The sequence below is a fragment of the Trichomycterus rosablanca genome, chromosome 7, assembly GCF_030014385.1.
Source record: "Trichomycterus rosablanca isolate fTriRos1 chromosome 7, fTriRos1.hap1, whole genome shotgun sequence".
Classification (NCBI taxonomy): Eukaryota; Metazoa; Chordata; class Actinopteri; order Siluriformes; family Trichomycteridae; genus Trichomycterus; species Trichomycterus rosablanca.
The window spans coordinates 1,876,855-1,897,166 of NC_085994.1; the positions used below are offsets into that span (position 1 = coordinate 1,876,855).

At 44.0% G+C, this 20,312-nt stretch overlaps 1 protein-coding gene across 2 annotated transcripts in view; it reads left to right on the top strand.

Moving 5' to 3' along the window:
* Positions 1 to 20,312, top strand: part of rgl1 (ral guanine nucleotide dissociation stimulator-like 1) — a 50,086-nt gene that overhangs the window by 6,168 nt on the left and 23,606 nt on the right. The window contains exons 1-2 of one of the 2 annotated variants that reach the window (XM_062998828.1): positions 11,122 to 11,260; positions 19,168 to 19,278. In XM_062998828.1, coding sequence (XP_062854898.1) covers positions 11,234 to 11,260; positions 19,168 to 19,278 — 138 coding nt within the window. In that variant the 5' untranslated portion in view covers positions 11,122 to 11,233. Of the gene's footprint in view, positions 1 to 11,121; positions 11,261 to 19,167; positions 19,279 to 20,312 lie in introns of those variants that run through there. The other variant, XM_062998827.1, reaches the window with a different exon arrangement.

Consider the following 20,312-nt stretch of genomic DNA (forward strand, 5'->3'; position numbering starts at 1 on the left):
TATCGTAACATTGTTATCATAACATTATTAACGTAACATCGTTATCAGAACATTAATATCGTAACATTATTATCATAACATCGTTATCGTAACATTATTAACGTAACATCGTTATCAGAACATTAATATCGTAACATTGTTATCGTAACATTATTATCGTAACATCGTTATCAAGAGTTGAACGTTTTTGGTTGAGCTCGTAGCCACTGATGCGCCGCTGCTTTCACATCATCATCACATGAAAATCTTCTTCCACTTAAAGCTTCCTTGAGCGTCCAAAAATCAGATGGAGCTAAATCCGGACTGTAAGCGCTTCTCCACCAAAAGAACTCTGTTCAGGTTTCTTAGAACCTTGGTGTTCTGTAGAGAACCGACCCGCGTTTCCTCCAGTTTTTGGGAACCAAGCTGCATCGTCAACGGTGGGCGTTACACAACGAAAGTAAAGAGTAACATGATGGTGGAGCGTGTAGATTAACTGTGGGGATTTGTGCTCCAGTTTTCACCAAAGTACAAAGTCACGCAGTCAGGCAAACTGGAGCCACTACAAAGTGTGTGTGTGTGTGTGTGTGTGTGTGTGTGTGTGTCCTGTCAACCTGTCCGGGGTTACTCCTGCCTTTTGCCCAAAGAATCAGACCAGACCAGGAAAAACAGATCCAGGGTTCAAATTTAGGGAATGAAGAGGGGATGGTGGGGGGTTCGCGATCCCCTAAATACGAGAGCAGCCGAGCATTAACAGTACAGATTCAGGTCTCGCTCGAGCTCTGATCCTGACCTGATATATTTATTTATACCAAAATAAATAAATAAGAAGAACTGGAATGATTGTGTCTGCAGTTCGTCGTTAGTAACAGAACGAAAGTACGACGCTTCTGCTGAGTGAAAAGTGGAAGTGTTCAGTTCTGATTCAGCCCAGCGTCAGTTTCACTTCATCAGTTAATATAAATGGACGGTGGAAACTCTTCGTCTCACTCAGAAAAACCCTGATTATGTAAACAAAACCATGCAGTCATGCTTAAATTACATAGGTGGCGCTGTGGACAGCTGGTAAACTGGATGCCACACAGCAACACGGGTCCTAAAGACCTGGGTTTGATTCTGGTCCCTGGTTCCTGTGTATAAAGAGTTTCATTCATTCATTCATTCATTCATTCATCGCTTTATCCTGTTCAGGGTTGCGGTGGGTTTGATTCACTGGGCGGAAGGTAAGAAACACCCTGGACGGGTTGCCAGTCCATCACAGAGTAAACGCACACAGAAACACACTGCATGTCTTTGGACTGTGGGAGGAAACCGGAGCTCCCGGAGGAAACCCACACAGACACGGGGAGAACATGCAAACTCCACACAGAAAGGACCCGGACCGCCCCGCCTGGGGATCAAACCCAGGACCTTCTTGCTGTAAGGAGACAGTGCTACCCACCGAACACTCACACCGAGCTACCCACAGCAAGAAGGTCATGGGTTCGATTCCCTGTCTGGGTAGCCATAGTGCTTTCTGTGTGGAGTTTGCATGTTCCTCCCACAGTACAAACACGTGCATGGACTGGCGACCTGTTTGGGGTGTTTCCTACCTTTTGTCCAAAGAATCAGACCCACCGCGACCCTGACCAGGATAAAGTGGTGGTAAAACAATAAATTAATGAATTTTTGATAAAGCGGGCGCCCAGGTGGCACAGCAGTAAAGTACTGCCACTACTGTTGAGATCTGAGGATCCAGGGTTCGAATCTCAGCGGTGCTATCAGCCAATCGGGCACCTCCATTGATCTCCATAATTGGTTAATGTCCGAGGGGTTGGGGGTGAAACATCCCAGTAATTAGGAGGTGCGCTCTAAGTGCAGGTCCCAAACCCAGATATAAATAGCCAGGTACCATAAGGAGCCTGAGCATAAAGAGAAAGGTCCAGGCTAGCGATATTTCTGCTGCACTAAACACACACTGGGATTACGTTCCTTTCTCTACAGCGCTTCAAACCCACTGAAGCTCTTTAATCTTGGTCAGTGCGTTTAATCCCTCGGCCTGACCACAACACAACACTGGCAGTGTGTGACTCAGTAGAACTGGTTTAGCCCCGCTGAACTGGCGGAGTGAAGAACGCACCAGTCTGGGTCAGATTTATAACAGGTAATAAGAGTGTTTCACCTGCACAGGTAACAAAGGTCAGGAGGGTTTATGATCCAGGTCTAGTTTATCACTCGTGCCTGTCAGCTGAGTCCTGATCAGTGTTGTGAGAGTACAGGGTCTCGCCAAGATACGTCTGTGTATGGGTTCAAATCCCTCATAATAACACAGATACAGGAAAGAGTTCTGCTCTGATTAAAGTCCAGTTCTACATTCGGTGGACCAGAGTCTCGACCCGATGGGTTCAGACGACTGCATGCAGCATTTCATCAACACCGAGACGTTTTTGGTCAGTGACTCGCTGATTTACAGTGTATTCATTTATTCATCTTTAATCAAGCATGTTTATTTGCTTCTTGCCTTTTATTAGTTTGTTTGAATTGTATTTGTGCCAGTTTATGTGCTGCTGTGTGCACGGTGCTATATAAAGATTTATTCTTTAATAATAATAGATTATTATTATTATTATTATTACAGTTGGTGTTTTATTGATATAATCATAGATTTACATTTTCGACATTTATCAGATGCTTTTATCCAAAGCGACTTACAGTACAGTGACAGTATACAGTCTAAGCAATTGAGGGTTAAGAGCCTTGCTCAAGGGCCCAACAGTGTCAACCTGGCAGTGGTGGGGCTAGATCTGGCAACCTTCTGATTACTAGACCAGTACCTTAACCACTAGGCTACAGCTAGTTATTATTATTATTACAGTTGTTATTATTATTATTTTATTTATTTAATTTATGTAGTTATTCATATTATAATTACAGTTATTATTATTATTATTTTAATAATATAATCATAGTTATAATTTTTATTGTTATCATTGTTATTATTTTATTAATATAATTATAGTTATTATTTTTATTGTTATTATTAATATTATTATTTTATTAATATAATCATAGTTATTATTTTTATTGTTATCATTGTTATTATTTTATTAATATAATTATAGTTATTATTTTTATTGTTATTATTATTATTTTATTAATATAATCATAGTTATTGTTTTTATTGTTATTATTATTATAGTTATTATTATTATTATATTATTATTTCATTAATATAACCATTATTATTGTTATTGTTATTATACCATTATTATTATTTTATTTTTAAATTTATTTTATTTATTGTATTATTATTATTACAGTTATTATTTCATTAATATAATCGTTATTATTTATTTATTTATTATTATTATAGTGTTTTATTATTATTTATTATTATTATCATTATTATAATTATTTATTATAGTTATTAATAATAACTATTATTTGTCATTATTATTATTATTATTAATAAATTCTATTCTGGCACTTTAATAATAATGAAATGCTCAGTTTTATAGAATCTTGTTTCAGCAGAAACAAAACTGTCACTGATTTGCATTTGAAAATTTTTTTCTTCTTCTTTCCCAAAATAAGGAAACTAAATTTGATGCATCAGAAGTTTAACAGATTTTCAGAATCAGCAGAATTACATTATAGCTCACACGTGATCATTCAGCAGAAGCGTGTTCGGCTCACTGGAGTTTCTTTATACCACACTTTCCTTCAGGGGCACAGTCATGCTGGAACAGAAATGGTCCTTCCCTAAACTGTTGCTGCCACGTTTGCGCTATATAACTTTATAACTATATAACTAAAGCTATATATCACTGATTTATTGTTACCTCTGCTGTGGTGATGAGACTGAATGAGAGTGAACGATTCCCTCTGGCTGCTCCCGTTAGGTGTCGCCACAGCAGCTCGTTCGTCCACATGTGTGATGTGGGTTGAGATAGTAGATGGGAACTGGCTATGTCTAAGTTTAAGAGTAAAACAAACGTACATTACAGCTGGCAGTAAATGTTTATCGATTTAGAACTGCAGAACAGAACTGCCCTCTAGTGGCCAACACACACACACACACACACACACACACACACACACACACACACACGTTTAAGCTGCTATGAATACAGTAATCTCCTGTTGGTAAAAAAATGATGACTGGAGGTTTCTGGGAAGTGTGTGTGTGTGTGTGTGTGTGTGTGTGTGTGTGTGTGTGTGTGTTTCTAAAATCAGCTGGGTCAGAAATATACATACAGCAAATTAGTTTATTTATTTGGTGTTAGTGACTTTTTGAGTCTATATAAATAGGGCTAGTTTGGCTGAAGAAATTAAAAAAACATGACATGGAACAGTGGTCTCAAGCCAAGGTCAGAAAGGAAACCAAAACTGTCACTTTATTCTAATTAGAATAAAATGAAATTCTAATAGAATTTGAAGTTGCTGCTGTTTGTTAGGTGAGTGTTCCCTCACGGTGCACTTGTGTGATCGTACCTACACTATATAGCCAAAAGTATTTGGACGCCTGACCATGAGCATGTCAGGACGTCCCAATTCAAAAACAAACGCTATTAAGACAGAGTGACCTCTGTGGGATCTTTTCAGCTGGACGTTCCAGTTCATTCCAGAGCTGTTGAGTGGGACTGAGGTCAGAGCTCTGTGTAGGAACAGAGCTGGAACTGGACAGGACCTTCCCTAAACTGTTGCTGCGAAGTCAGAAGCGTATCATCTCCTTTATATAAGTGATTGATTACACCTGTTAGCAACTGTGTTGTCTGAAGGGGGCGTCCTGATACTTTTGTCCATACAGCATGAGCCACTGAACCTGTGGCAGACTGTACATGGTGACTTCTCTGTGCCCGTATGTGAGTATTATATCCTACATTCATTGTTTAATTATTAGCTACGCCTACCTACAGATAAACCCTGTGGGTATACAATTACTGACTGTACCTTATCTCTAGCTCTGTACGCCTGATCACCCACTGTAGCCCATTTACCATTTTAAAGAGCCTCCACTGCAAAAAATAGGACCCCACTGACCAGAGGTCTTATGGTAACAGCAGGTACAGCAGTATTGTTGTGATTCCTATATACACTATATTTTTAGTTGGGGCGCTCCTCTCCTCCCAGCGTTACATCTGCTCAGTAGGGGGCCTATAAGCGTCCTTCGATTGATAAATTGTGTACAGAGCAGCATATGGACTACAGTCAGTACTTGTATACCCAGACAATCATCTGTATGGTAGGTGTAACTCATTAAATAATCAGTACATAGCAGATAGGTGTACCTAATAAAGTGGTGCTCAGTGAGTGTAATGTGTACACGTGTGTGTGTGTGTGTGTGTGTTTCATAATGGTCGAGTTTCCATTCAGCTTTTTTTCTCTCCCTGTCAGACTCTTTATTTCCTGTCAGCTTAGAAATGTGGAAGCTGCGGCTTCTTCTTTTTTTAATATTATTATTTAAGTTCTTTTAAGTTTGTTTTTTAGTCATATCCAATTGCCTGATCGTATATCCCTTCCTTTACTGCTGCAGACCTCCACTCCTGACCGAGGAGGGTCGTGACTAACACACGCCCCCTCCAGTATCGAACGCTTCTTTTCACTTGCACCGGGTGGGTTCTCACGGAGATCCGTATCGCGCACAGAGAGTCACGCACCGATCTCCGTTATCCCCCAGATGTCAACCTTGAACCTCACTTCACCACACAACAGTTCCTACAGTCCCTGCCGAACTCCTTTGATAAACAGTTAGCCCCGATTTTGCGAATCGCAAGCAAGCGCTTACAGAAGTCCAAACAACGGACTGGCAGTAGATGAGCTCCTCGTGTTTGGAGAACAAAAGTTTGTGTGAATGATCCACAAAAAAAAGCATGAAGGTGGGAGCATCATGATATGGGGCTTCTCATCTGAAAAGGTCCTGAAGATGTTTTGGCAGCAGTATTATCTGTGTGGACATTTGAAGCGGATGATCGAGGCGCTGCACAGAGACGGGGGATAACGGAGATCAGTGCCTGACTCTCCGTGCACGATACGGATCTCCATGCAAACTCGTCTGGTGCAGGGGAAAAGAAGCGCTCGGTACTGGTGTTAGTCACGACTCTCCTCGGTCAGCATTAGAGGTAAAATACGATGGGGGAAAACCCACAAAACCCACAGTGAAGCGTGATGGTGGGAGCATCATGATATGGGGCTTCTCGTCTGCAAAGCGTGGGCGCTTGGGTGGCGCAGTGGTAAAACACGCTAGAACACCAGAGCTGACATCTTAAGCAGTGCCGGACGGGATTCCTCATAACGGTACTGCACATAGACAGGGATAATGGAGATTGGTGCGTGACTCTCCGTGCGCGATACGGATCTCCGTATAAACCCGCCCGGTGCAGGTGAAAAGAAGCGGTCAGTTTTGTGCATGTGTCAAAGAGGGCGTGTGTTATATTTACATTTTCAGTATTTAGCAGACGCTTTTATTGAAAGCGACTTACAGTACTGTGACAGTACACTGTCTAAGCAATTGTGGGTTAAGGGCCTTGCTCAAGGGCCCAACAGCAGCAACCTGGCAGTGACGGGGCTTGAACCAGTGACCTTGAGATTACTAGTCCAGTACCTTAACCACTAGGCTACAACCGTGTGTTAGTTGTGACTCTCCTCGATCAGGAGTGGAGGTCTGCAGCAGTAGAGGTGAAACACGAACGGGGGATTGGATATGACCAGATTGGGAATACCTGGCCACCCGAGATATTTTAACGCCTGATCATGTGTGAGCTTGAATTATTTGGCCACCCTTTACAGAACTAAGGTTTGAATGGACTCGTTTGAACGAGCGCGCCTCGATATATCGGAACAAGCGGTTCTAAATCCGCCGGCTCGCTGAAGTCAGAGGGCTACAGGCAGGAAGTGGCTGATTTCCTGGAATGTGAGCGTTTCCTTCTGGTGAACAGCGGCGTGTCCCTCTGTCGTCCCCGACGTTTCTGACGTGTGTATCGGCATGTGTGCTCGGTCCGTACCGAGAGAACGTCGTCATACTGATGGAAATACTTGTGAAAAACGTGTGTGTGTGGAGCATTGTCTCAATAACAGTGGTTCTAAAAACCGGGCGCTCTCTCTCCACACAGACGCATTTCCCATCATCCTACACTCCCGAAAAGAGGGCGTGTCTAAAAAATAAAATGCTCCTACTGAGGCGCCTTAATTCTGAGTGATGATCCGACTGAATGACGAGGGAGCGTCCGACGCCTCCTCGGCGCTGAAGAGCAATCCCAGCATTCAGTGCGGCACGACTTTTCTCACCAAAAATGACAAACGTGGCGGATGAATGGAATGCGGAGCAACCAACGGAGTTCCTTTTAAATGTAAATAAATTCTCATTGATGTTTAATCTGTATAAAGGTGCACAAGTGTCGTTTATTTGTAAATTGGGGCGTCAGGGACAGTTTAGGCATTTTCAGTACACTTTTACATAGACCTTGGTCAGTCTGAGGTCACTCATCGTTCAGTAAACTTATAAAATGGGCTTGGAAAGGACCACTCATCCATGTACCACTCTGCTATCGCCTATGTGGACATATCTGGACATATCAGACATAGTTACTTCCTCTGCTGCATCTTGTGCAGTTGTCCCTCCCCGTATAGACACACAGCCAATCACGCGTCTGTGTAGGCGCCCGGCTGGCTGATAGCAGAGCTGAGATTGGAACTGGAGAGCTGGAGATCTCAGCACTGGTGGGCTAGCGTGTTTTACCGCCGTGCCACCCAGTAAACTGGGAGCCTGGACGCACCTGAGGGTCTCACGAACGTTAGATGTAAACGACCTCGTCTCTACTGTCCACTTCTGTCCACTCCTAATTCACCCACGTCATTACAGACGGCTGGCGCAAACCCTGCTGATCACACACGTGCCGGTGACGTCTCGATGCTGTGTGTGTGTTCGCGGGTGTGTGTGTGTAGGCAGCAAGGGGGCAGGTTTTGGGCAGAAAGGTCAAGTGTGGGTCAGGGAGGCCCAGGGGAACCCCGTACTCTAGTTCCCAGAACCTTAGGCAGCTTAAAAACGCAGGGAACAGAAATGCTGGCACACACACACACACACACACACACACACACACACACACACACACACACACACACACACACACACACACACTAGGAGAGGAGAGGAGTGCTGGGAAAGGTGGCGACCCCTTGCACCCCCTCCAGGGGCAGCTGCTCTCTCTCAGAGGGGAGTGATGTCATTAGAGTGGGTCAAATCCAAATGTCAGGAGTCTCTTATAACGCACTTTGTGGATATACATTAACTGACTGTAGGACGTTTGTTGCTCTGTACACGTCACTCCATTTGGCAGGGGACCCCTATAGAATCCTCACAGAACAGATCATGACAGTGTAGCAGGTGCAACAGTGTTGTTGGGATTTCTGATTACCGTTTAGACATACTGGCGTCTTTATTCCGAATTCCTGAGATGTCTAATTAGAGCGTCTGAATAATCTGATTATGAGCTCCATGTCTGATCAGAACCCTCTCTACTGAGGCAGCTGATCAGGTAGGGAGTAGATTTTATGATTCTATACCCTTGTTGGTAATGGGTGGGGCTTAAACACCTCAGCTCAACATTTAGGAGTTGTGTCCACATACTTTTGGCCACGTGGTGTCCCATTACATCGTCCTGTGTTAGAAGTGACCTCAGCGTCTGCTAAAAACAGATGGAGGGTCAGTCTTCCTCACATTGTGTTTCTTGGGGCTGAGTCACGTCGTCGCCGAACACACACACACACTTGAGTAATCACCAGGACTACACCCATCATTAACCAGCTTCATTAAAAGAAACCCCAACATTAAAGTAAAGTTGTGCATCACTGTGAGTCGCAGTGAGTCGGTCGTTTAAAGTCCCAGCAGTTATGGGCCGACTTGTTGCATTTACCCGATTGCGTCACGCTTCCTCTCCACCAATGCCGATCCCCGCTCTGATTGAGGAGAACGAAGCTGACCCACGCCCCCTCCGACACGTGGGCAGCAGCCGTATGCATCTTATCACCTACACTTTGACAGGGGCAGTGCAGATCAGCACTGTGTACAGAGAGACACACCCTGAGAGAGATAGTCCCTATCTGGCTTAATCCCACCCCTATCTGAACAACAGGCCAATCGTTGTTCATGTGGCCGCTCAGCCCAGTCGGCAGGTGTATTCCAGATCCCAGCTCTGGTGTTCCAGCATGTGTTTTTACCGCTGCGCCACCTGAGCGGCCCATAAACAGGTATTTTAATGAAATGTGGCAGAGCTGCAGCTGAAGTCAAAAGTTTACATACACCAGGAGAGTGTAAGAATATTGGGTGGAGCTTCGGGATGTCAATCGGCAGGTTGTGGTGCCACCATTGGACCCTTGAGTGAGTTTTGCTTTAGTGTACATCTGTATATGTATATGTGACAAATAAAGCCGTTCCATATGCCCTAGATCAGGGGTGTCAAACTCACGGCCCGCGGCCAGGCGAGAGGTTTAACGACTGTACGATTGTTGTGATGTTTCGAGTCGTTACAGAGACGCAGTTATAATTTAACGGGACTCCTGCACCTTTAAGAGACAACCGTGACATCGTAGTCATGGCAACTAACTTTAAACTTCGCTAAGAAGCCATGTGACTTTTACGGCAAAGAGAACGCGAAGTAGCGTAGTCAGTAACGTAAACAATAATAAATAAATACAAATAATTATCTTGCAGTATAATACAGAAGCATCGTCTGTAAGTCGTGGCGTTTATATTCTCAGTTGTTAGTAAATGTTTAGTGAGTATATCACAGCGTTTTAGTTACAAATTTACCATAATTAAATACTGTTGTTACGTTGCTATAGCAATTAGTATCTTTACACACAATTTTAACTCGTTAACGTTATTTTACGTTTGGTTAAATCTCATATTGTACCAGATGGAACACTTGACTACAGCTGTGCGCTTTTTACTGTATTAAGTTCTTTATTGTTTTTATTGTTTGTATTTTTACTTCATTTTGATGCACACAGCTGGGGAGCAAATAAACCGACTGTATTCTGAAGAGAGCTGTCTGTCTGTCTGTCTGTCTGTCTGTCTGTCTGTCTGTCTAGCTGAGAAAGGGGGATAAACTATTAGTGAGGGCAGAACAATCATCTTAAAATACACTGTAAAATCCTAAACAAACTGCATCTCTCAAAATGCAGGCTGATTTTGTGACCTGCAAAGTGACACAGCCCACCAGTAGATGATGTTAAGAAATATTTACACATGATCCTAAAATGTACAAGAAGATAAATAAGAAAATTAAGCAGAAGGAGGAAATTTAATGAAAGTGAAAACAAGTTTGTGCTTCAGGAAGAGAAACCGGTGCGTCTCTTGTGTTATGAGGCCGTGTCTGTGGTAAAGTAGAACAATATAAATGCAGAATTCGGCCTCCAAGAAAAACAACAGACTGCAATCACAGCAGGATACGTTACAATCGGCCCTTTGAGGGCCACAATGATGCTGATGTGGCCCTCTGTGAAAATGAGTTTGACACCCCTGCCCTAGATGATCATGATGATGCAAAGACATACATCATTCGTACATCATTCCTTTCTGTGTGGAGTTTGCATGTTCTCCCTGTGTCTGAGCGGGTTTCCTCCGGATGCTCCGGTTTCCTCCTACAGTCCAAAGACGTGCACTCAGGTTAACTGGAGGTACTAAAATTTCCCTAAGTGTGTGTGTGTGTGTGTGCCCTGTGATGGACTAGCGACTTGTCTAGGGCGTTTCGCCTAATGAACAGACCCACTGCAACCCTGACCAGGATAAAGCGCCGTTTAAACAAAGAATGAGTGGATTATTTGTTCGTCAATATTTTTGTGCTGGTGTGAGTAAGTGAGTGAGTAATTGTTGGTCTCGGCTCTGCCCAGGCTGTCTTAATGTCCTGCGCTCACTGTTCCTCGGTGGTGCCTAACCCACAGCGACCCTGGTCAAAAACGAGCGGTTATTAGATATTAGTATTACGCTCGTTCATTGAGGGCTGCTGCAGGCGCCGCCTAGCGTCAGTACAATGTACTGCAGGAGCTTCGGTACAATGGGGTGAATAGGAGGAAGTGGGCAGTAAGGAGGGGGGTAAAGGGGGGTAGAGGGGCAGATTTGGGACGGGACTGTGAGTGTGTGTGAGTTTAGTGAATGCGAGTGGATGAAAAGGGAAAAGAGGGATTAAAGAAGCATATTTTTAAGTGTTTTCCCACTGGATATACCGCTATAGGTTTGCACTGATGCTGCTAACGGAAGATGTGAGGAACCTTCACCATGAAATTCTCCTGGAAAGCTAAAATGGTAAATAGTGAAAAGTTTTGTTTTCTTGAGGTTTGGAGGAGAGAATCTGCAGATAAAGGAGGAGAAGGAGGAGAAGGAGAGGAAAGTAGCGGATAATGGAGGAAAACTGATGAGGATGGCTGAGATAAACACTCATACTTTGCCGACAACTGCAGATTAAGTTCGTTTTTTCGTTTATTTTCATTTAACCAGTTTAAAACTAGCCGGAAAGAATCCAAATAAACCAGTTTGTACCTAAGTAGACCGTTAGCTTCCTCTACTGGGGATGAAAAAGCGGGTTTAACTGGGATTGAAAACAAAAAGCCGTGGCGTTGTGGAGCGTTGTTGTTCTTTCTGGTTTGAACTGTTGCTGCATACTTCTGTACTAAGTAGTACGCGAAACTAGTACGCAGTCGTTGCGGTAACTATAGTAACCGTACTATATTTGAATACTATTAAGTACAGTAGTATGCATTTGAACCGCTTTATCGTCCATACAGGAAAACTATCAAAAATACATACAAATACAGTGTAAAAATGTTTAAAATACATTTAAAAAGTACTCAAAAATGTCTTAGGATTTTATTATGTGTTATAAAATATTTCTGGATATAGTACTAACTAAACCTAAACGAGTGTAAATGCATTTTATCCATATATTTAGGCAATATGTTTAATACCAAGGCCGTAATCATACTTTTTGAACCTGCTTTCACCCTGTTCTTCAATGGTCAGGACCCCCACAGGACCACCACAGAGCAGGTATTATTAGGTGGTGGATGATTCTCAGCACTGCAGTGACACTGACATGGTGGTGGTGTGTTAGTGTGTGTTTTTTAAACACCGTGTCCACTCACTGTCCACTCTATCAGACACTCCTACCTAGTCGGTCCACCTTGTAGATGTAAAGTCAGAGACGATCGCTCATCTATTGCTGCTGTTTGAGTCGGTCATCTTCTAGACCTTCATCAGTGGTCACAGGACGCTGCCCACGGGGCGCTGTAGGATGGATGTTTTTGGTCGGTGGACGATTCTCAGTCCAGCAGTGACAGTGAGGTGTTTAAAAACTCCAGCAGCTGTGTCTGATCCACTCATACCAGCACAACACACACTAACACACCACCACCATGTCAGTGTCACTGCAGTGCTGAGAATCATCCACCACCTAAATAATACCTGCTCTGTGGCGGTCCTGTGGGGGTCCTGACCATTGAAGAACAGGGTGAAAGCTGGTTAAAAGCTTACAGTCAGTAATTGTAGCTTCTATATGGTAAGTGGAGCTGATAAAATGGACAGTGAGTGTATGTATTTATGTATATTAATGTTCATTTATAGCTGAAGTTCCAGTTCTCCTAACATTTGTTCCTGTCACTTTAAATCCAGACGTTTCGGTCTGTGTTGTGAAACAGTTTGTGGTTGGCGCTTGGTCAGCGTTCTGATGAGAGTTACAGCTGCGTTGTTTACGTGGTTCACATGGTAAAGAATGCTAATCCACCGCTGCCGGCGTAAACTCCGGCTAATCACTCTCATACAATAATCACTCTTATAATCACTCTTATAATCACTCTTATTGCTTTTAAGGAACATAAACAATCTTGTTAAACAAAGTTTCACATATTCTAGCTTGTTTGGAAGCTGGGGTCAGAGCGGACAGTGTTAAGGGCCTCGCTCAAGGGCCCAACAGTGGCGATGTAGCAGAGCTGGGATTCAAACTCTCAATCTTTTAATTGAAAGCCCAAAGCTCTACCCACTAGGTACTAGGGCTGCACGATATTGGAAAAAACTGACATTGCGATTTTTGTTTTCCCTGCGATATATAAAAAAAAAAGAATAAATATTAATAATGCATGTATCTTACTCTAAATAAGGGGCTCATCTGTAAAAAAAGGTGGTGCCTACAAGGGATACAAGAGATTATGACAAGTAGGGATGTCCCGATCACGTTTTTTTGTTCCCGATACCGATTATTAATTTTGATCCCGATCCGATACCGATTCTCAAACCGATACTTGTATTTTCTAGATATTGTCTAGATAAGAACTAGATAATACTGTTCACACAGTGCACACTTCAAGTACATTACAGTTATTCACATTAATCCAGTGTTCATGTTTAACAACTGAATAGATCTGCAGTGCTGCATCCAAGCTATTGTTTAATGTTCTTTTACAAAATAAAAGTAAACAAACCTAGTGCAGCATTGTAGTAAAAATGAAGTGAGATAATTACAGTTTTACTTTGAACTTTATATTCAAAGAACATAATTCTGTTTAATGCAGTGATGCACTAAAAATGAACAAAAATGGTGTAGCAGCTTAACTTGAATATAATAAAACAAATAAGTTACTTAAAAGCATTACAGTAAAACCTGAATACCAAAATAAAATGGAAAGTCACTCTTTTGTTATGAAGGAAAGCCAGTTCTTAAAGTGCTTGTATTGTGACAATGGTTTGATGGACGGGTCTACGCAAAGTGAGTGTGTTTTGACCCTTTGGGGCTTCCATAGTGCATGGGATAGCGTGCTTGGCTCTAGCTGTGCGCTATTCGGAACAGTAACAGAAGAAGTTAATAAAGTGTTCTGCTCCCGACAATTTGTGAATATAGCGTGTATTTATTTTTTTATTAAGCGAGTGCATCACTACGACGCTCGGTTACATAACTAAGCCAATCAGAGAGCTCGATACTGAGATGTCATTCAGTCTTGTAACACGTAAACTGGTAAAGCTGTATGTTATGGTCCTGAAGTTTTCATACTGGGATTAAAAGTTATTGTTTTGTAAACCGGAGTGATCCTCGACTCACACACCGTATAAACAGTAAAATTCTACAGTAATGAACGCAGCTCTGCTCCCACCGCCTCGTGAAACGCTCGCATTACAGACGTTACACCGCTGTTGGACTCGTTTCACTTTCCAATTTAAAGTATTTCCACACAGCGGACATGCTGACGTAAAACAAAAGATCGGGTTATGATCGGCATTAGTAAAGCCGATTTCCGATCAGTTAAAAATGCCTTGGTCGGCATTAATGACCAGCTGCATCTTTGTACTGGGTTAAAACTGAGCATTAAACTAAGAAAGCTTCAATATCACATGAGGGAATTACTAACAGGATTGACAAAATGGGTCATTTAATATTTTATTTCAGAATCAAAACCTCTTCAAGTTGTAACATTATTAATAAAACTCTACAAACAAAAGAGCAGCTGTACACCTGTTCCAAATCCCAGATGCCTTAGTTACTAAGCTCACTACTGAGGCGTCTTAATATTTCAACGTTATTTTGACTCGAGAACGAGTGAGAATCCGACGCGTCCTCAGTGATGAAGGCGATCCCAGAATTCATTGCGGCATCTCTTCTATCGCAGAAAAATAAACATGGCTGACGGTGCGGTGCGGTGAAAAGTTATTTTCAAACGTAAATAAATAATTATTGATTTTGAACGAGTGTTTTTATTTGCAGGTTTGGGCTCGTCAGCAGATGTAAGAGTTTTCTGTACACGGATCCAGATGTTATGTTGACATGTTAGCGCTCTTCCACCTCATTCCATTGGTTTTAATGGCAAGATGCTAAATGCTAAACGCTGAAACCCGATGGAATCGCTAAGTAGCGCGTTGGAATAACCTGTCGTATAAAAGTTAATGACTGATTAGAATCCTCTCTACTGAGGCGGCTGCACGTGTAGGTGGTAAGACGGTGAGGCGGCTCACTGGGATTACGAACACACTGGTGTAGATGCGTCATGGAAAATGAGGACGGTGTGAATTTTCGCTTTGTGTCGAGCAGCAAAAAAGTTGTAGCGTGACGTATTTTATTTAATTTGCATTAAGTGTCACATGCACACATCGCGATGACGATGCTGAAACGATATATCGTGCAGCCCTAACACACACACACACACTTATCATCATCAAATCCAAGAGTACAGGAATAGTCCCTGATCTGCCAGCTTGCCACTGTTGGGCCCTTTAGCTAGGCCCTTAACCCTTAATTGCTTGCAGTATAACCGGTCTCAGTTGTAAGTCGCTTTGGACAAAGGCATCCGCTATATATGGTAGTGATTATATTCAAAGATATTCTGTAGATGAGATCTGCATCACTTATGCCACTTATGTATGTTCACACTACACGACTTTCCAAGCGGTCGGGTCGCTGTACGGTTCTCACTACACGACTGGATCTCTTGTAATCGGGAGTCTTTCAAGTCGGTGTGCATTTCACACTACAAGCACTGACTGATCGGCGATAGGGGGTGACACACTACACCATCTATCACCAACTGGAATCGCAGGCGAGCTTCTCTGGTCTCCCAAACTACGTTTAGTCACGAAAACAATCGTGAGAAGTGACGAGGGGTTTAATGATATCACGTCCAGAAATACACGTCAACAAGTAGCGAGAGATCAAAGTTTGTGCGCTGATGTGCAGCAGAAAATCAAAGAGGAAAAATAAATGAATCTGAGTGGATTTGGCATCGTGAGCAGTATGGATTGTTCTATAGTGAGTTGGAGGTTAATAAATATTGTTTGCAATGCAGCGTGGGTGTTCTGTAGAGGACAGGTCAGAAATACTGTATAAAACTTGTGTGTGTGCTGATGTATTCTGATATAAACTATATTACGCCCCTGTCCCACCTGTTTACACTCCTCCCCTGTGTTTCCCCTCGCACCGTATCTTGCGTTCTCATTGGCTGTTCGACACCGCACTCATTGCCAGTCGGGCAACTCGGATCCAGATATTTGACGAGCTAGATATCTTGCTTCAGACGGCGAGCCGCTCGGAACGAGTTGTTGAGTAGTTCACACATAGCGATTGAGAGCCGGCAAATCTAGCGCCGACCAGTCAGCGAGCGAAAATCAGGGCAAAAATCGTGTAGTGTGAACCGGGCATAAGGTGGGCACAGCAACACCCCAAACTCAGATGAGTGTTCCTCTAACCGTAATCTGGCGCCTCTGGATGTCTGTGGTGGCGCTTCATCTTGTCAGAAGATGCCAAACCCATTAGAACGAATACAGGACATGAACGGGCGTAACACACGTAGCATCACCCGTTTGTAGATGTACCAGGGGTCCCATGGAATTCCACCTAAACAAACCCTGTACTATTATGGAGCCACTGGCAGCTTCATATATTTTTTATATTATTGATTGTTTATAATTTTTTTACGATGCTGGTCAGGCTGGGAACGTGTCGATCGGCGTGGCGTGGTGTTCGTGCGTACGACGAGGCCTCACCAGGCTCCGGGCTGTGAGCTCATTCACCTCCTGCTTTTGTTTTAGCGCCGCTGCCCACTTGACGTCTTCAGTTCAGTGTTTATCTGAGTGAAGCGCTCAGGAAACAGATGCTGAGAGCAGACCGGCCACCCGCTCACTCGAATGAATGAACGCGATTGGTCGAGGAATATAGGAAGTACGTTGTACACTCGTGGACGGTGTGAGTTCTATTTCAGTTCAGTCAGAGCTCGGGACTCTCGGTTCTCTCACTAGTAGTTGTATAAAGTACTTCTGGGTGATACGGTATTAATATTTATTTAAAAATATATGTTAGGACGTCAGTATGTTGTCACAATGCATGGCTGGGCGCCATATAGCGGGCATAATCGGCAGTGCCTGCAGCAGACACGTCTCTGCCAGGGCGGGATGACCGGACTATGTGGGTGGGGTCTTCAAACGCTGTGTAAGGACCCTGATTGGCAGATAGAGAGGCGCCTGTGCAGAGTGCATGGGTGAAAATATACCCACCTCGACTGCAATCAGGGATCCTCCAGCAGCGGGAGACGGACTGACTACGATAAATTGGGAGAAAATGCCGAAATAAAATAGAAAGAAAATGGTTTTACCTTCTTGGCCACCAAACAAAGCACCAAAGTCGTAGGATTTCGTCCCTCCAAAAACGGACACGCTGGAGCTAACCAGGTTGTTGACGTGATGACGAGCCCTTGTTCCATGTTCCAAGTGTGTTCCTGTTTTTCTGAAATGTTCCTAGCCCGCCTGTTTTTACTCACGCTAATCACGGATGAGCCGAGGAACATCGAGAACAGATCCGAGTCCCACGCGTACGTCGTGTGTTCGATTTTTGCAGAGCGCTCCACAATTCTGTCGTATTCCGAGGTGTTCAGGAAGGCAAAGCAGACTTTTAATGGCAGGTACTTTTAGAACCAGTGACCTTCTGATTACAAGTCCAGTACCCTAACTACTAAGCTAGCGCTGCCCTTTGTGGGGTGTTTTTTGGTCGCTGAATCCCTGAACGCTCTTTGATTGGCTCTCTCGGCCGATTTAACCGTCCATCGTCCATCATGAGGTTTTGGTTCACACGCTAAATTCCGCTAAATTTCAAGAGCTCAGAATGTCCACGAGACCCAAAGCTTACAGCTTTCTACCACTCGTGTTGGGGTCTCGACCAGACGTTAGGTGTCTGCCTGCTATGCTTTGGTATAAACCATGAGTACTTAAGTACCTGTGCTAAATTTGGTTACCCTTTATAACCAGCTACAAGGCAATACCTCATCCGGCTCTTCTTCTTTTGGACCTCCTCTTTTGGGCCGCTCGGCCACTCGAGTGCCCCCTCTTTTGTTTTTTAATATTTAATCTTAGTGGGATTTATTGATCAAGAACTTCACATTAATAGTTTGTAAAAGAAAATCCTGGTGCTGACCCCCTCACCGATTGAGGAGAGCGAGACTGACACACGCCCCCTCCGACACGTGAGCCGTACCCGACTGCATCTTTTCACCTGCACGAGGCGAGTTCATATACGGATCAGCCTTGTGTACGGAGAGCCACACCCTGATCGGCGCCAGCAATCTGGCAGCAGAGGTCGTAAGGGCATCAGTGCATATGAGGAACCCTGGTCCGGCTGCCACCCTGTGTTAACAACAGCCAGTCGTTGTTCATGGATGCGCCGTCGTGTGTTTTACCGCTGCGCCACCTGAGTGCCTTCATCCTGCCACTAGTGCGTTTATCAGACATGCCGATGAATAGTGTACCAGGACCAGTGATCGCCCGCTAGCCGGCGCACGTCTCTTTGTTTACATGTGATAGGCTTTGTTTATTTTATTGTCATTTGTTTTTTACTCTTCATAATGACACCCTGACCGCAGAGTGTGGTTTGGAACACAGCCCATTTCAGTCGTGGCCTTTAGGAGGGTCCTTCTTTCTGTACTTTTAAAAAAAATAATAGTTTTTATTAATTTTATTAAAAGTATTTATTAACAGTTTAAAAAACAAACTCCATCACTTTGTGATGCATTTTTCCAGCATCGTACCATTTGAATGCCGTCAGCAAAAAATTTTTCTGGTTGAGCTCGTAGCCACTGATGCGCCGCTGCTTTCACATCATCATCACTTGAAAATCTTCTTCCCTTTAAAGCTTCTTTGAGCGTCCAAAAAGCTAGAAATCAGATGGAGCTAAATCCGGTCTATAAGCGGACTATAAGCTGTAGCCTAGTGGTTAAGGTACTGGACTAGTAATCACAAGGTCGCTGGTTCAAGCTCCACCACTGCCAGGTTGCCACTGTTGGGCCCTTGAGCAAGGCCCTTAATCCTCAATTGCTTAGATAGTATACTGTCACACTACTGCAAGTCGCTTTGGATAAAAGCGTCTGCTAAATGCACACAATGTAAATGTCTCTCAGTCCCGAGCGATTACTCCTCCTCCACCCTCAGCGCTTATAACCACAATATAAAAGTGCACAAACTTCTTGAAGATCCCTCGTATTTAGGCTTCATCTTTAGGGACCATAGATTGGCTTATAAAATGTTAACCAAATTTAATTCCGCTCTAAACTCACACCCGCTCTCCAGCAAAAAACTTTTTTTGTCGGAGACGTATGAAGTCTGTCCCAGCAACCCATTATTATTATTATTAAATACAGGCTTTGTTATTATTACGTGTGCTGGTGGTGTAACCCTGTTGAATTCTTTTTCAGAGCTCGGTGCAGGATTGGGGGGAGGAGGTGGAGGAGGGGGCCGTGTACAGCGTCACTCTGAAGAGGGTCCAGATCCAGCAAGCGGCCAACAAAGGGGCGAGATGGCTGGGGGTAAGAGAGCCACACAAAGCCACGACACATTTACATACAGCTGATGGAACTGAAGTCACGAGTCTGTAGGCTAGAGTCCGAGTCGAGTCACGAGTCTGTAGGCTAGAGTCCGAGTCGAGTCACGAGTCATTAGGCTAGAGTCCGAGTCGAGTCACGAGTCTTTAGGCTAGAGTCCGAGTCGAGTCACGAGTCTGTAGGCCAGAGTCCGAGTCAAGTCACGAGTCTTTAGACTAGAGTCCGAGTCGAGTCACGAGTCTTTAGGCTAGAGTCCGAGTCGAGTCACGAGTCTTTAGACTAGAGTCCGAGTCGAGTCACGAGTCTTTAGGCTAGAGTCCGAGTCGAGTGACGAGTCTTTAGACTAGAGTCCGAGTCGAGTCACGAGTCTTTAGACTAGAGTCCGAGTCGAGTCACGAGTCTTTAGGCTAGAGTCCGAGTCGAGTCACAAGTCTGGAGGCTAGAGTCCGAGTCGAGTCACGAGTCTTTAGGCTAGAGTCCGAGTCGAGTCACGAGTCTGTAGGCTAGAGTCCGAGTCGAGTCACGAGTCTTTAGGCTAGAGTCCGAGTCGAGTCACGAGTCTGTAGGCTAGAGTCCGAGTCGAGTCACGAGTCTGTAGGCTAGAGTCCGAGTCTAGTCACGAGTCTTTAGGCTAGAGTCCGAGTCGAATCACGAGTCTTTAGGCTAGAGTCCGAGTCGAGTCACGAGTCTTTAGGCTAGAGTCCGAGTCGAGTCACGAGTCTTTAGACTAGAGTTCGAGTCGAGTCACGAGTCTGTAGGCTAGAGTCCGAGTCGAGTCACGAGTCTGTAGGCTAGAGTCCGAGTCGAGTCACGAGTCTTTAGACTAGAGTCCGAGTCGAGTCACGAGTCTGTAGGCTAGAGTCCGAGTCGAGTCACGAGTCTTTAGACTAGAGTCCGAGTCGAGTCACGAGTCTTTAGACTAGAGTCCGAGTCGAGTCACGAGTCTGTAGGCTAGAGTCCGAGTCGAGTCACGAGTCTTTAGACTAGAGTCCGAGTCGAGTCACGAGTCTTTAGACTAG